Source organism: Orcinus orca, chromosome 3 (assembly GCF_937001465.1).
Source record: "Orcinus orca chromosome 3, mOrcOrc1.1, whole genome shotgun sequence".
Taxonomy (NCBI): domain Eukaryota; kingdom Metazoa; phylum Chordata; class Mammalia; order Artiodactyla; family Delphinidae; genus Orcinus; species Orcinus orca.
The window spans coordinates 7,859,413-7,876,217 of record NC_064561.1 but is presented as its reverse complement, the minus strand read 5'-3'; the positions used below and the strand labels follow the sequence as shown (position 1 = coordinate 7,876,217).

At 60.0% G+C, this 16,805-nt stretch overlaps 2 protein-coding genes across 5 annotated transcripts in view; one reads left to right on the top strand and one right to left on the bottom strand.

Annotated features, from left to right (window-relative positions):
- The window catches only part of PRKCSH (protein kinase C substrate 80K-H), a 140,382-nt gene that overhangs the window by 90,451 nt on the left and 33,126 nt on the right, over positions 1–16,805 (bottom strand). The window lies entirely within an intron of this gene.
- On the top strand, positions 135–15,236 carry ZNF653 (zinc finger protein 653). 4 transcript variants are annotated; one of them, XM_004277402.3, is made up of 9 exons: positions 135–784; positions 4,084–4,127; positions 5,964–6,179; positions 11,172–11,777; positions 11,918–12,095; positions 12,200–12,311; positions 13,445–13,559; positions 14,438–14,537; positions 14,824–15,236. In XM_004277402.3, the coding sequence occupies exons 1-9, from the start codon at positions 486–488 to the stop codon at positions 14,999–15,001; spliced, it is 1,848 nt and encodes a 615-aa protein (XP_004277450.1). In that variant the 5' UTR covers positions 135–485; the 3' UTR covers positions 15,002–15,236. The 4 variants fall into 4 exon arrangements, with proteins under 4 accessions (XP_004277450.1, XP_033257077.1, XP_049564457.1 ...); XM_033401186.2 differs by having other exon boundaries at positions 14,421–14,537; XM_049708500.1 differs by lacking the exon at positions 5,964–6,179.

Here is a 16,805-nt window from a genome sequence, read left to right as displayed (position 1 = left end):
CCTTGCCTCCTCTCTGGCAGTGTAGCGTCCCTGCCCCTTTAATGCCTGGTGTTACGTCTTTTCAAGTGATGGAAACATCATCCAGAACTGACGGGTCGAGCCGCTGGCCTTCCGTCCGCCTTTTCTGGACAGCTCCCACCCTTCCTTTGTCATCCCCACAATTCATTCAGGATAAAGGTGCGGAGGAAGAAGCCCCCATCACCTCAGGGTCTATGGGCTCTCCTGGCTCTTCCCGGATCAGCCTCAAACCTTCCGCTACCCCTTCCGTCTCTGCCTTGTCAGAAAGTTTAACAGAGAAGGGAGTAAAGGGAGAGTGGGTTGTTGCTGGCGCTTATTGCGCGCATGCGCAGCTTCCACTCTCGATCTTCTTTTGGCGCCGCGAGCCAGTGAGAGTCCATGAGAAATTTCTCGGCGGCGCGGAACATGCGCGCCACTTCCGGCCGGGCTCCTAACAACGGGGGAGGCTAGTAACCAGGGAGGGGGGGATGGCGGAGCGGGCGCCGGAGCCCGAGGCGGAGGCGGAGGCTGAGGCGGGCGCGGGCGGGGAGGTGGCCGCCGAGGAGGGCGCGGCGGGCCGCAAGGCGCGGGGCCGCCCGCGGCTCACGGAGTCGGACCGGGCCCGGCGGCGGCTCGAGTCCCGGAAGAAGTACGACGTGCGGCGCGTGTACCTGGGCGAGGCGCACGGGCCCTGGGTGGACCTGCGGCGCCGCAGCGGCTGGAGCGACGCCAAGCTCGCCGCCTACCTCATCTCGCTGGAGCGCGGCCAACGTAGCAGCCGCCACGGGTGAGGGGGCCCGGCCCAACGGAGGGAGGGAGCGAGGGAGGAGACGCCCCCATCCCCCGCTGAGCCTGGTCCCGCCCCCTCCGCCCTCAGGGCCCCGCCCCTGGCACCTGTGAACCCCGCCCAGCGCCCCGACTGCCGGCCTGGGTCTCTGACTGCTGGTCCTGGGACGCGCCTGGCTCGCGGCCCCGCCTTCCTTCGCTCCGACTGCCCAATCCTAGGATACGCCCAGCCTCTCGACCCGCCTCCTGGGCGCTTGGCCCTGCCCCCTAGAGCTCTGGCTGCCCAATCCTGGTACGGGCCCCACCTCCAAGCATTCTAACGGCCCAGTCCCTGGAAGGGCGGCCCCGCCTCCCGAGCCCTGAGGGGCCCGAGGTCCCTGCTGGTCCCCGGCATGTCACATGCCTCATTCCCTAAAACTCCCACAATGTAGCCTGGGGCTGTGACTGGACACCCCGGGCCACCCAGCCCTACCCCTCATGAGGTTCCGGTGACCCACCTGGGACTGCGTGTGGCCCCATTCCCACACTGGAATGGGGCCACTGGGGAGGCCCCACACTCCCAGAGCACCCCTCACAATCCAGATCTCACTCCCCTAAATCTCTTGGCTCTTGGGGAACACCTCTGCCCAGGGAGACTCAGGTGAAGAGGAAACCCCGAGTTAGCTGCTCAGGTGGAGGGCAGAGGCCTTTGCATAATCTGAATCTCGAGAATGAGCAGTAATGGAAGGAATATTTCTCTTCTTGCCTTATAAGTTGATGTGATGATTAAATGAGTTAAAATACAGCAGAGGGCCTCAAACGGTGCCAGGCACATAGTGAGCAGTCCGGATATTAGCTGTCATGATGATGTTTGTTTCCTGTCACAAACAGTGCTGCAACAAAACCCTTGTTCTGCCCTGGTTTTCACTTGTATACATTCACATGTTTCTCTCAGGGGAGATTCTGAGGGCCAAGAATCAACCAGAACCTGTTGAATTGTACCCACCCCCTCCCCAGGGTGGCAGGCTGGTTTATATGCCCAAGAGCAGGGCAGGAAATGCTGGGAGCTTATAAAACTTCAAGCCGGAGTCCCAGCTATTGGAGTTTCTGATTCAGTTAGTCTGGGTGGAGTTGCAGACCCTGTATTTTTTTCTGAAGAGCTTCCAGGGAGACTTGATGTACAGCTGGAGTTGAGAACCACTGACCAGAGGGAGCCCCTGGAGGTTCCGAAGCTGAAAGTGGTATTTACAGAAGCTTGTCTGGCTGAGCTGGAGGTGTGTGGGAGCTGTGCAGGACCGGGGCAGGGGCACTGAGACAACCCAGGCAGTGTGTGGCAAAACCTGACCCCGGGGCACATGAGTAGTCAGGAAAATACACTAAGGGATATTTATTCCTTCAAACTGCATGGCAGTTCTGTGTGGGAGGCACTGTGGTTACCCCCACTTCACAGATGGGAAAACTGAGGCCCAGAGGGGACCAATCCTGCTTGAGGTCACACAGCCAGTCAGTAGCAGAGATAAGACTTGAACTCGGATCTGACTGACGCCAAGTCTGTCTCCACCACGATGTGGCATTCCCCGCACCCCAGCCGTGGCGAGGCTATGAATGGGTGGAGGTGGTCATGGGTGTTTGGATTTGGGTTTGGGTGAGGATCTAGGCAGCCAGCCTGGCCCCTTGGAGGGGAGGTGGAGCCTTGGGAGGGGATAGAGGCTCCCGGGATGGTACAAGGGGACATGGATTCCTGGGCAGAGGGCAGAGCCTGGGCAGGAGCCCCAAGGAGCTGTCCTGGGCTAGACGTGGGGTGTTGGGGCTGAGGATTGCTATCAGGCTGGACAAGAGTCACTTAGGGTGGGCGGTGGAGCTGAGGAGAGACCCTGGACTGGTTGTCAGGACGTTGGTGGCAAGAGCGTGGCCCCAGCCACAGCGAGGAGACCCATGTTCCAGTGCCTGGCTCTGTGATAATACTGAGAATCATAATGGTCATCGTTACCATTTGCTGAGTGATTCTTTATTACCAGGCTCTTTACAATGCATATGACCCCACGCCAACCCCATGAGGAAGGTACTGTTTTGAGCCCACACTACACATGGGGAAACTGAGGCACAGGGAGGCAGGGTTACTCACCCAGGGTCACAGAGCCTGCTGCTGTGGTTTAGAAGAGGAAGAGCAGGGAAGCAGTCTGAGTCAGGTGGGCAGACCCTGAAGCATGGTGGCAGGAAGGCAAAGGGAGGCCCTAGCAGGTCCAGGAGAGATGGCTCCAAAGCACCTGCCTGGAGCCTGTGCTGGGTCACAGCTGAGTGTGCCATGTAGGGTGAGGAACCTGCTTGGCAGATCTGGTGGCCATCCTGGTGTGGGAGGCCATGGGGGCCCCTGGCCTTAGGGTCTGGCCCTGCCCTGGGCTCCCCAAGGCCATGGCTCACTGGGACACACAGTCAGGGTATTGGGACCCAGGCAGAGCGGGGAAGGCCCTAGAGGTAGGCGGACATGATAGCGTGGCCTTTGGGCCTGAGCTGGCTGCAGGGTCAGGACCCTCATAGAGCAGGCACTTAGGGCCCAACCATCTCCCCAGGGCTCTGGGCCAGCCTCAGGACCAGGATCTGCAGGTCCTTGGAGGGGGTAGTCCAAAGTCAACTCCATGACTGTTCTACTGGGTAACAAATGACCACAGACGTAGTGGCTTTAAAACCCCACAGATTTATCATCTCACATTTCTGCAGGTCAGGAATCTGGCACATTTTAACTGGCTCCTCAAGTCAGGGTCTCAGGAGGCTGAAATCAAGGTATCAGCACGCCACAGCGTCACCTAGAGGCTCGCCCAGGGAAAGATCTGCTTCTAGACTTGTTCAGAGCATTGGCAGAATCCATTTCCTCTGGGCTATACGGCTGGGTTCCCTGCGGTCTTGCTGACCATCAGCTGGGACTGCTCTCAGCTCCACAAGGTCGTTCTCAGGTCCTGGTCCCTCACAGGCCCCCTCATGCTCTCAGCCCCCAGTCTCTGACTTCAGCAGGGCCCTTTTAAAGGCTCCCCTGATTAGGTCAGGCTCCCCGAATAAGCTCTCTCTTGATAATCCACTCCCCAGCCACGGGATCCTGGGCAGGCGGCTTTACCCTCAGGGCCTCAGTTTCCCACTCCGTGAGGTGGTTGATGACAGTAGACCCCTGCCAGGGCTGCTGTTGGTGCAGGAGAGCCCAAGTGAAGGGGCAGGGGAAGTAGACCTGGCCCGGGAAGCGGAAGCCCACATTCTACCCCAGCAGGATTGGCATGTCATCATCCATCAGGCCCCAAGCTCACTCCCCGCTGCCCCCTCTCTCTGTTACAGGAAGCCTTGGGAGCAAGTCCCCAAAAAGCCAAAGCGGAAGAAAAGTAAGTGGCGCTGCAACCAGGGTGGAGGTGGCGTTGGGAGTAAGTTGCTTTGTGGTTGGTTCCCTCCCTCCCTCAGGGACCGCTTGTGGAGGGTCCGCGTGTGCCAGGAGCCGTGCAGTCCGGGACAGACCCAGCCCTGCCCTCCCAGAGCCCGCAGTCTCATAGGAAAGACAGGGGACAGGCTGAGCAGGGCTGTGGTGGGGAAGTAGAGGCACGGGGGGGGGCCCAGAGGAGGGGTCTGACCCAGCCTGGGTCGGGGGTGGGGATGGGATAGGAAGGGTTGGAGGGGCCCCGAACCTGTGCTGTGCCCACCGGGGGTGCTCTCATCATCCCCATCTGACACAGAAAGGCTGAGTCACTGCCCCAGGCTGCACAGCCAGAAAGTGGCCGGGCCAAACTGCAAACCCAGGACCACGTGTCTCCCGAGGGGTCCCCTTTGCTCCTCTGCTCTCCTGCCTGGTGCGTGGGAGTCAGCCGGGGAAGAGCCAGGCAGAGCAGAGGGAGCAGCTTGTGCCCAGGCCTAAAGGGCGTGTGCTGTGCCAGGCTCAAGGGGAGCCGGGCGAGGGCAGTCGGAGCAGAGGCTGGAGTGCGTATTCCCACCCCCTGAGCACGGCCCCTGAGCCCTGGGCTGTGGGTCCCAGGCCATGTCCAGCAGTGTGAGGGCCGGTGGTCCAGGGACAGCCGTCTGATGGCAGTGAGCCCCTCTACTTATCACGGTGCTCAGAGGCAGAAGCCGAGCTAAGACTGAGACCCCCAGGCCGAGAGGTGTGTCCTTGGTCCCCCTGGCCCCGTCATCTCCCAGCCCGGAAGGTCAGGGGCACACCTTCAGAGCTGAGTGAAGGGCAAGGGGCAAGGCAGGTGTCTAGAGGAAGAGGGCACAGCCCTTGCAGAGGTCCTGAGTCAGGGCCATACTTGCCTAGTTTAGGAACAGGGAGGAGGCCCTGAGGCTCGAGTGGAGTGATCCAGGGCGGCAGCAGCAGGAGGTGACAGGGCAGAACACACAGGGCCTGGTGAACCTCAGGGAGGACTTTGGCTCTTACCCCCACTGAGGTGGGAGCCCTGGTGGATTTTTTCTTTTTTTCTTTTGGCTGCATTGGGTCTTCATGGCTGCGTGCGGGCTTTCTCTAGTTGCGGCGAGCGGGGGCTACTCTTCCTTGCGGTGCACGGGCTTCTCATTGCAGTGTCTTCTCTTGTTGCAGAGCAACGGGCTGTAGGCGCACGGCTTCAGTAGTTGTGGTGCACAGGCTCAATATTTGTGGCTCGTGGGCTTAGTTGCTCCGCGGCACGTGGGATCTTCCCGGACCAGGGCTTGAACCCGTGTCCCCCGCATTGGCAGGCAGAGTCTTAACCACTGCGCCACCAGGGAAGTCTGCCCTGGTGGATTTTGAGTAGAGAAGGGATGTGGCCCCGACTCAAGTGTTCAGAGACGCCCTCTGTCAGCTGCCGGGGGCAAGGGTGAGAGCTGGGAGACTAGGGCCGAGGGACTGAGCTGGTGCAGGCGGGAGACGCTGAGTTGATGAGGACGATTATAACTGTAACTAACAGCTGACAGTCGTTGCGTGAGCACCTGCCATACACCAGGCTTTATTATGTATATGACTTGACTCAAACAACGAGGACATTCCCTGCCAGTCTCTGTTGTGTCCGGGGCAGGTCTCACATCTCTGAGCCTCAGTTTCCTCATCTGTAAACTGGGGACAGGCCTGGATAATACTCAGGAGGGTGTCTCAACCCCCAGAGCTATAAGACCCATGTGGTTCTGGGGGCCGTGCTGCCCAGAGAGGGTGGTAGGGGTGAGCTGTGCGCCTCATGCCTGCCCATGCCCCACGTGCGCAGGGCGGCGACGCAATGTAAACTGCCTGAAGAACGTGGTGATCTGGTACGAGGACCACAAGCACCGCTGCCCCTACGAGCCACACCTCGCCGAGCTGGACCCCACCTTTGGCCTGTACACCACGGCTGTGTGGCAGTGCGAGGCTGGGCACCGCTACTTCCAAGACCTGCACTCGCCCCTGAAGCCGCTCAGCGACTCAGACCCTGAGAGTGACAAAGGTGGGTCTGCGAGGGGAGGGCTCACGGTGGCCTCCAGTGTTTGGGGCTCTACAGCCCCTCATGGGCCCTGCCAGCCTCAGGCCAGCGTCACGGACCTCACAGCAGCTGACATGGCCCTGGCTCTGGATGGCCTTGCAGTCTTTGAGTCCTTGCAGAGCCCAAGAGCTAGTCCCCATTTTGCGGAGGGACAGCCAAGGCGCGGCGCAGTTTGCTCATCTGGGCCTGAGGTCAGTCGCAGGCAGGGCTGAGGTCCAGGAACCTGGCTCAGCGGCTGGAGGGACAGGCAGGTGCTGGGCCTCTCCTGGCCTCTTTGTTCTCCTTTACATCCTCCGGCTCTCAGGCTCTGCACTGTCTCTCGCAGCCTCACCCTCTTTCCTGCCCTCCAGCCTGTTCTCCTCCCTACACCCCGTTCTCTGCTCTTGAGCTTTCTCTTGTTCCTGATCCTCCCCTTTCACCTTTCTGTGTTTCATCCTCTCTCTCTCTCTCTCTCTCTCTCTCTCTCTCTCTCTCTCGCACGCGCATCTCCTTTCGTTTTCTCTCTTCTTCCCACTGTCTCTCCTCCATCTCACTCTCTCACTCCCATTTTCATCCCTTTCTCTCTCCTCCACACCACGGCCCCACCCTCCCCATCTCTCACTGCCCAGCCCCTCCCCTGCCATCCCACATTGGTCACACACACATGTGAGCTGGAGTCCTTCTCAGGACTGGGAGGGACTCATTTACGAAGGTCCAATTGGCCCTGGTAGGGGAGCAGAGGAGATGCCATGGGTGGTGAGGGGCTGCCCGCCTGCCTCGGGGGCTTGGCATCGGGGGGATCATGGGGCCCTCTGCCAGGCACCCTCCCGGAGCTGAGGGTGGGGTCAGTTACCAGGGCTGAGCCCGCGCTGGCAGGCATCTCTGAGCAGGTGGCATCCCAGCTGGCCGAGGGGAAGCCGTGGGCGAGAGGTGTTCCAGGTGGGCACCCCAGCCAACGGCTGTCCCGTTGTGTGTCAGCCAGGCTCCCAGTGTGCAGCCAGCCCCTCAGCCGTCTTGTCCTCCCGACTCCAGGCCCTGCCCCAAACCACCCTGAATCCTCCGCAGCCTAATGACAGCCCTGTCATTAGCAGTCGAGGAAACCGAGGCCCTGGGAGTAATGTGACTGGCCCATCTGGCACTGGGTCTGGCTGGGATGGGGGTGGCACCCAGAGGAGTCCCCTGACAGCCCAACCCAACTCTGATACCAGTGCCCTCTGGATCTGGGCTCTCAGGAATGAATGCTGGAATCGATTAGCCAGATCTTCTGTGAGGGAGTGGCTGTGTCCCTGTCCCAGCCTGGTCCCTCCGCAGCACCCTTATCAGTTCTCTGCCGAGGGCGGCCCTGCCACCTCGCACTCAGTAAGAAGACCTCGCACCAGGACTGTGGGAGGCCAGTGGGTGCCCTGCCAATTCTGTCATTAATGTCGTTATCAACTGGCAAGAAGTCCAGCGTCGGCTTAACAGCCGGACATTGTAATTGGGGATCCAGGCACAGGCCCTGGCCGTGCCCCCAACTCACTAGGCAACTGCCCCTCCTTCATAGCGGAGCCACGGGGCTCAATCCACCCTGCAGATTACAGGGTGTTAGAAGGACGGGCGATCCCCCTACCCTGCCCCTGCTGCTGCCCCAGGGCTGAGTCAGGGATGGGGTGTTAGGATAATAACGATAATGGGAAACACTGATAGGGTGCTTACTGTAAGTTCTGCTGTCCTATTTACTCATTAAATACCCCAAACAGCCCCTGAGTAGGTACCAAGTTATCCCCAGGCCCAGAGAGGTTATAAGGCACCCCCCCTTCACACAGCTGGAGGAGTGGGCACCAGGATCCCGCCCCGGCAGTCAGCCTGCACTCTCCATGTGACCTTCTGGGAGTGTAGAACACGTAGTACCCAGACAGCACACCCAAACTGTGTCACGAGTGTGTGTAACTTAAGGGGCAGGCATTCATTTTTCCTGTCCCCAGTTTCTCCCTGCTTGCAGACATTAGCACCAAACACCTGGGTAAGATGCCAGCCTCTTGGCCTTCATCACAGCCTTGGTCATGGGTTCATTCATTTTTATAAACGTGCACTCAATGTGTACCAAGCAGCACTGTGTACCTGGGCACTGGGGCCTGTGCACAGGGACCCCCATCCTTGTGGAGTTTACAGTATAAAGGGGAAGCAGACAGTAAACAAGATAAACAAGTAAAATCTAGAGTGCAGTGGAAGGCGGTAAGTATTGGGGGGAAAATAAAGGAGAGAAAAGGGTGCTATTTGAGACCAAGTGGTCAGAGGCCTCCCTGAAAAAATACCATTTGAGGAAGGGTCTGATGGAGGTGAAGGAGGGAGCCCACGCAGGTGTCTGAGAAAAGAGGGTTCAGGCAGAGAGAGTGGCGAGTGCAGAGGCCCTGAGGCAGAAACCTGCCTAGTGTCCCTGGGCACAGAAGGGAGGTCAGTGGGGCTGGAGAGGAGGTGACAGGGGCACATGTTCAGGCTGTGTGGCCATGGTGAGGGCTTTGGCTGCTATGCCAAGTGAGTTGGGAAGGGCGTTAACTGAGGTAAGACCAGCTGCCGAGATAGACGCACTCCAGCTCCTGTGACCCAACACAGCTCACTTCCCCCTGCATTCCGGTGAGACTCAGCTGTATTGCACACCTAATGGCAAAGGATGCTGGGACATGTAGTCCACCAGGTGTCAGGAGGAAGAGACGGGTTTGGTGAGCAGCTGGCCTATCTCTTCCACAGGAAGTGATGAGCAGATTCTCAGTCAAAGAGGGACGTGACCTGAGCAGGTGTTCACAGGCTCCCCCTGGCCAGTGAGGGGAGGACAGACTTGGGGGTGGGCAAGGATGGGAGCGGGGGCACCCAGAAGAAGGAACTGCATGGTCCTGGCAGAGGGCTGGCGGGGCCGTGACCAGGGTGTGCGGGGGAGGTAGGAGAAGCCGTCAGCCTGGGGATGTATTTTGGAAGCAGCGCCAACAGGTTTTGCTGACAGATTGGAAGTGGGTGTGAGAGAAAGGGAGAAGTCAAGGAGAGCCCCAGGACTTTGGCCTGAGCAACTGGAAGGGCAGAGCTGCCGCCCGCTGAGACGGGGGTGTCTGTGAGCCATGCAGCCTTTCTCTGAGGGAAGATTCGGAGCCTAGAGTCTGAGATGCCTGTAAGACCCCTCAGAGGGAGCAGTGGGGCGTGATGGGCTGCAGCTCCGCGGGAGGTCCAGGCGAGAACTGTCCACTGGAGACACTGGGGTATGGGTGGTGATGGTATAATAAAAATAGATGCAGGCAGACCTAGGCGATATTGCAGGTTTGATTCCAGACCACCGCAATAAAGTGAATATCGAAATAAAAGGAGTCTCACGAACTTTTTGGTTTCCCAGTGCATATAAAAGTTATGTTTACACTATACTGTGGTCTGTTAACTGTGCAATAGCATTGTGGGAAAAAAAAAGGTACATTCCTTAATTTAAAAATACTTTGTTGCTGGGGACTTCCCTGGCTGTCCAGTGGTTAGGACTCTGCATTCCCACTGCAGGGGGCACGGGTTCAATCCCTGGTCAGGGAACTAAGATCCTGCCTGCTGAGTATGCTGCTCGGCCAATGATAGATAGATAGATAGATAGATAGATAGATAGATAGATAATAAAATTTTTAAAAATACTTTATTGCTAAAAAAATGCCACCATCATCTGAGCCTTCAGTGAGTGGCAATCCTTTTGCAATAGTAACATCAAAGATCATTGATCACAGGTCACCATAACAAATATAATAATAATGAAAAAGTTTCAACGGTTACCAAAACGTGACCCAGAGTGATCAAATGCTGTTGGAAGAATGGCGCCAATAGACTTGCCCGAGGCAGGGTTGCCACAGACCTTCAGTTTGTAAACAGTGTTTGTAATGAGCCCCTTTCGCAAGAGACCCCTTGGGAACACACCTGAGTCTAATGAAGTGACTCAGGGAGGGGCCCCTAGATAGCTTTACGATGGGGGCTGGTCCCCAGAAAGGCCAAACCCAGGGTTAGAGGGTGGCAGCTCTCAGCCCCACCCCCAGCCCCCAGGAGCAGATGGGGGCTAGAAACTGGGTTATAAAAACTCTTTTATTTATTTTTTATTTTTATTTTTTTGGCCACGCCGTGTGGCATGCAGGATCTTAGTTCCCCGACCAGGGATCGAACCCATGCCCCCTGTTTTGGGAGCATGGAGTCTTAACCACTGGACCGCCAGGGAAGTCCCTATAAAAACTCTTAAACAGTGATCCGAGAGCTTCCAGGTCGGTGGACACGTTAAGGCGCTGGGAGATTTACGTGTCTGTAGAGAGCATGGCAGCTCCGTGGCGACCCCCAACCTCCCCCCACCTCCCTACCGATTACCTTCCCTTGTGTATCTGTTCATCCGGCCATTGCTGAGTTGTATCCTTTATAATAAAACTGTAATCAGAAGTAGAGCACTTTCTTGAGTTCTGTGAGTTGTTCTAGCAAATTACCAAAGCTGAGGAGGGCGCTGTGGGAACCTCTGCTTTATAGCCGGAAGTATGGGTGACCCGGGACTTGTGACTGAAATCTGAAGTGGGGGCAGCCTTGTGGGACTGAGCTCTTTAACCCTCAGGGTCTGACACTGTCTCCAGACAGATAGTGTCAGAACTGAATCGAATTGTTGGACACCCAGCTGGTGTCAAGGATGAGGGTGGTATGAGCCTGGTGGATACCCTGGGATGAGTGGAGCGCTGAGGAGAGGCCCCAGTGAGAGCCTCCCAGGCCCATAAGAACAGAAGAGGCTGAGCAGGGGCCACCAGGGAGGAGCCAGGAACCTGAGTGTGGGTCTGGAGGCTGAGTCAGGAGAGCATCTCAAGGAGTAGGGCCGGCTGTGGAGGATATGGACCGAGCTGACCGCTCTTATGGGGGTAGGGGAGTCACAGTGCTCAGCCCCCGGGGAGCCTTCAAGCAATACCAGCTGCTGCCGCCACTGTCGTAACTGTCCCCTCTCCTCTGTCACCACAGTGGGCAATGGCCTGGTGGCCGGCAGCTCTGACTCGTCCAGCTCCAGCTCCGGCTCCGAGGAGCCCCCTGAGGGCCAGCAGGCCAAGGCGACAGTGGCGATGGCGGCAGTTACCCCCACCAGCCCAGCGGGCAGCAGCGGGCTCATCACACAGGAGGGCATGCACATCCCCTTCGATGTCCACCACGTGGAGAGCCTGGCTGAGCAGGGCACCCCACTGTGCCCCAACCCAGCCAGCAGCGGGCCCGAAGCCCTGGAGACAGTGGTGTGCGTGCCGGTGCCCGTGCAAGTGGGCCCGGGCCCTAGCACCCTCTTTGAGAACATGCCCCAGGAGGCACTGGGTGAGGTGGTGGCCAGCTGTCCCATGCCAGGCATGGTGCCCGGTTCACAGGTGATCATAATTGCCGGCCCTGGCTACGATGCCCTCACAGCCGAGGGCATCCACCTCAACGTGGCAGCAGGCAACGGTGCCCCCGGAGGGGGCCTGGGTGATGAGGTGCCCTGCGCAATGATGGAGGGTGTGGCCGCCTACACCCAGACGGAGCCAGAGGGCAGCCAGCCCAGCACCGTGGACCCTGACGCCATGACAGGCATTGAGACCAAGAAAGGTCTGGGGGGCCGTGCCAGTCTGGGAGGTTGGGGGGGGCCATGATGGGACCTGGGAAGGGGAGGGCGAGTAATGGCCCCAGAGGAAGCTCCTCAGCAGCCTTAGTCCCCACGGACACTCACCCTGTGTCCACCCCCGTAGAGAAGGAGGACCTGCACGTGCTCAAGAAGGAAAAGGAGGAGCCGGTGGCCCCAGAACTGGCAGAGCTGGCTGCGACGGTGCCTGAGAGCGCAGAGCCCGAGGCAGAGGCAGACGGGGAGGAGCTGGACGGCAGCGACATGTCAGCCATCATCTATGAGATCCCCAAGGAGCCCGAGAAGTGGGTGCTGGGGCAGGCGGGGGAGAGGAGGGACGAGGAGCGGCCCTCGGGCCCGCAGCCCTCCTGGTGTCAGAGCCCCGACGCCATGGGCCCTTCCCCTCCAGGAGGCGGCGAAGCAAGCGATCGCGGGTGATGGACGCCGATGGCCTGCTTGAGATGTTCCACTGCCCTTATGAGGGCTGCAGCCAGGTCTACGTGGCCCTCAGCAGCTTCCAGGTGAGGCCGCCATCCAAGTGGGCTGGGTGGGACTGCTTCTGTGTCGGGCTGCCTGCGCGCTGGGTCTGGGCAGTGCGGCTCGTGGAGGGCCCCACCCGGCCCCTCCAGGTGCCACTGGCCTGCCTGCCGTGCACCCACCCAGCCCCAGCTGATCTCAGCCTCAGCCACAGAGAGGCAGCCGTCACCTCTGTGCCCTCCCCTCCTGCTCTCCAGCCCCAGCCATCCTGCCTCCTCAACCAGCCACGGCCTCGCTCTGCACACCCCGGGGGCCTGCCTGGTCCTGGTGGCTCCCCACAGACTACCCCTCTTCCAGCCGCCTGAACTCTTCCTGCCTTTGCCCAGGCCACCCTGTCAGCTCACGATGCTTCCTCTCCAAGCTCAACTGAGGACGCCCCTCCACCAGGAAGCCCACCCTAGTCCCCCCAGCCCCGGGTCACTGCACTACCAGAACATACCTGCTGTTTGCCCTCTGAGGTCTGGACAGGGTGCCCTGAGAGCAGAGACAGGATCCCGTCACATGCCCACTCCTGGCGCAGGATGTGGCACCAGGAGAACTTTGGATTTGCCAAGTCATGTTTTCATTAAGCACGTGTTGAGCACCTACCGGGTGCCAGGCCTGGTGCTGGGCGCTGGAGCAGTTGTGCTAGTGAGTTAAAGAATGAAAGAACAAAAGAATGAATGACTCGGGGGCTGCCTGCTCCAGGCGCTAGGGGCAGCTTAGCACTATGCAAAGTGCCGCTGTGGGGCTGACAGCCCTGGACTCCGGTCCTAGCCCTGCCACTGCCCACCTGTGAGACACGGGCCAAACCACTAAGCCTCCAGAGCCTTAGTTTCCCCATCCACAAACTGGGCTCATGGCTGATCCCCTTCCCATGGTTCTGACAAGGCTGACTGATGCCCCAGCCCAGAGCCTGGCTGGAGTAGGTGCTCAGTAAGCTGCTCTTTGATCCCAGTTGTGCCCCTGGCCCCCGGCTCGGATCTGGGAGTCCCTGCCCAAGGGCAAGGGCACCCCTCTTCCTCTTCCTCTTCCAGGGAGGCCAGCCCTAGCTGGCCCTCATCTGTCCCCACCCTGGAGAGCTCCAGAGGCGGGCCCATGGCACCCGCAGCCCCACTCCTGCCCCTCTTGCCCCCAGAACCACGTCAACCTTGTGCATCGGAAAGGGAAGACCAAGGTGTGCCCTCACCCCGGCTGCGGCAAGAAGTTCTATTTATCCAACCACCTTCGGCGGCACATGATCATCCACTCAGGTCAGGCCGGGGAGGGGCTGGCAGCTTGAGCCAAAGGCACGGGGGCCTGGGCCTGGGAGCTGGGGCCGGGGCTGGGGCAGGCAGGCTGAAACCCAGACACGGACTGCCCCTCTCTGAGCCTCCTCTGTGTCCACCACAAGGGCTGGTGTGAGACGGTGGAAGTAAAGTGCTTGACTTAGGGCCCGCTGGGCACCTCCCAAGTAGTCAGTAAGCTGTCACTACACGGGTCACAGGGACATCTGCTATTCTAAGGCATGTGGAGCTGGGCAGGGGTTGGCTATCTCTTCCCCAACTTGGCCCTTGGCCTCCCCACTTCCATGAGCAACTCTCACGTGGGACTCAGTTCCAGGACTGAGGGGGGACAGTGAACCACCCCAGGTGGGCAGGGTGGGGAAGTGAACTTGGGCCAGGATTTCTGTTCCGTCTGCTCCAGGCGCCTCCGTAACCCAGGACACGGGGTGCGGGCCTCACGGGGAGCACTGGTGCCTATACCCAGCAGGAGGGCACGGCTTCAGGTTTTTCGAGAGGCTGGAACTTTGGATTTTTATGTGAGATCGCCCCAATACATGAAACATTAGAGTCAAATTGAGCCCCACTTTAACTTGGCAGTTTGCACCCTGTGTACCTCAGGGATCCGAGTACGCATTCCTGCTCTGCCCAGTCGCGTTCCTGGGCAGCCTGCGAGCCTCATGCGGGGCCGTAGCTGTCCTTTGTTCTAGCTGCCTTAGCTATTATAGTCGGCATTCGCGCCCAGAGGATGTGGGCTTTCGTCTGCCTGCGCCCAGAGGCCTTGCGCACTACTGGGTCTCGGCAATGCCGCAGTGACCCCACAAACCCCTCTCTCGACGGCGGCCTGCTCAGCCCCGCGTCTCCCCCAGGTGTCCGTGAATTCACCTGTGAAACCTGCGGCAAGTCCTTTAAGAGGAAAAACCACCTGGAGGTGCACCGGCGCACGCACACAGGCGAGACGCCTCTGCAGTGAGTGACGGGCTTCCCGCGAGGGGCTGGGAGGGAGGGCATCCGGGCCTGGACTCTCACAGGGCAGCTCCCAAGGGCGGGCGACGTCCCCAGTGTTGCATCTGTGGGGTTTCCAGAGTGCTCCCACCCCAGATGGTGCCCCCCCTTCCAGGGGTCTGCCCAGCCTTAGTGGTTGTGTCCCGCCCCCGAGGCGGCCCCTCCCCGGTGCTGCTCCCTTTTGCCCCGCCCTCTCTGACCCCGCCCCCCCCCACCCCCACCCCGGTGCCTCCCGCGTGCTCCCCTGCAGGTGCGAAATCTGTGGCTACCAGTGCCGACAGCGTGCGTCGCTCAACTGGCACATGAAGAAGCACACGGCCGAGGTGCAGTACAACTTCACGTGCGAGCGTTGCGGGAAGCGCTTCGAGAAGCTGGACAGCGTCAAGTTCCACACGCTCAAAAGCCACCCGGACCACAAGCCCGCCTGATCCACCCAACCACTGAACGCCCCTATTTATTCATCCCATCGGACACCATGCCCGAGTCTGCCAGGGCCGGGACAGCCGCGGCCAGCCGCCAGGACCTCGGGCCAGAAGGAGGCGCCTCTGCCCCGCTCCAGGGCTGGGCCCTCAGGGCAGGTCCCCCCGACCCCGCCCGAGTTTTGGAGCTGGCACCTGGGGCTGCACTGCTGGGACTGTGTCAAGAGAGCAGAACGAGATTAAAGAGCGAGAAAGGAGCTGCTCTTCCCCTAGGCCTGGATGATTGGGGGAAGGTGGGCCCCTCTCTGTCTCCAACCTGGTTCCTTCCCGAGCAAGACGGGGGCAGGGGCAGATGCCCCTACACACCAGACAGCGCTCCTGCCCTTTCCTGTCAACCTCCGCTCTGCCTCGGCTACCTGGGCCTGGCAACCCTAAACACCCCCTCCTCTGACAGGGTCAGGTGTGGAAGGTTGGGGGCCCTGGAGGCTACTGAACATGTCCCAGGTCTCAGGATCCTGACTCCCTCTCCTAATCCCTCATAGAACAGTCATTCCTGGTTCTCAGAGAGCTCAGGGAGCAGTTGGGGAGATGTCCAGTAAACCCCTCAGTAAAACATCTACAGCTGTGACAAGCGCCGTGCAGAAAATAGAGTGATACGCTAGTTCCTGGGAGTGCTGTTCAGGTTGGTGGTCAGGGAGGGCCTCTCTGGGGAGGCCTTTGAGCATAGACCAGAATGACAAAGAGGTTCCATCCCTGAAGAAAGACGGGGGAGGCAAATCCCAGGTCGAAGGAACAGCCAGTGCCAAAGCCCCGAGGTGGAACGGGCTCGGCGTGTTCCTGGAACAAGAAGAAAGCCGGGGGAGGGGATTTGGCAGCGGCGGGGCGACTGCACTGGCCCCATTTCCCGGAGGATGATGCTGAGGCCGCCTCCTCCTCCTCCTTATGCGGGCCTTCTGGGAGAGGGACGGGGAGCGATTCCAGGCCACGCGGCCGCCAGATGGCGCGCAAACCTCGTGGGCCCTGGTGGCCGCAGCCACGTGACTCCGGGGACCGCAGCCGCGAGCCAGGGCACGTGCCCGGGGAAGCTCTATGGCGCCACGCGCAGAATGGCCCCGCCGGCCCCTCACCAGCTTGTGGGGGCGGGGCAGCAGCTAGGCCTCATTTTATTTTTCGGACTGGGAGCTACCCCAGCTGGGGACGGATGAGTTGGAGAGGATGAGCGAGTCCGGCTACTGGGGCCGCCCCCGCGAGCCTCCCCGCAAGGCTCAGTCCCCTTTCGCTATCCCCGCACAACCGGGAGCCAGCAGTTTCCATGGGAACTGCAGCCTGGTCTGCGCGCCCAGGAGTAGCTTCCTTCCCGGCACAAGCACAGTTTCCGATCCGACAGGAGCGAGGAGGAACACGGGATGGGGAACAAGCCATCGCTCGGGGTCCCCGGGGTCGGCAGCCAGGTCGCCCTGGCAAATCCAAGAAGGGCCAACCGGGGATCCGCATCGCCACCGCCCAGATTGCGCGGGCCATTATGATTGGCCTTCCCTTTCCATCGTCGTGGCAGCGCTGTCTGCTGCTCGCGCTCCCATTGGCTCAATCTCGAAGGCATCTTCCCTCAATTGGTCCTCTCGGGGGCCATCCCTGATTGGTCAAATTAGGCTCTCCTCGCTGGGTTTGATGGCACTCTCGGACAGTCTGGAGCTTAAAAGGGCGTGCACGGACGAGGATAGAGTTTGGATAGCGACTCTCGGGTTCGGGGACCCGGGCTACGCAGCCCGCAGCGCCCTGGACAGGGCCGTCGGACCGCTGTCTGTGGTGCTGA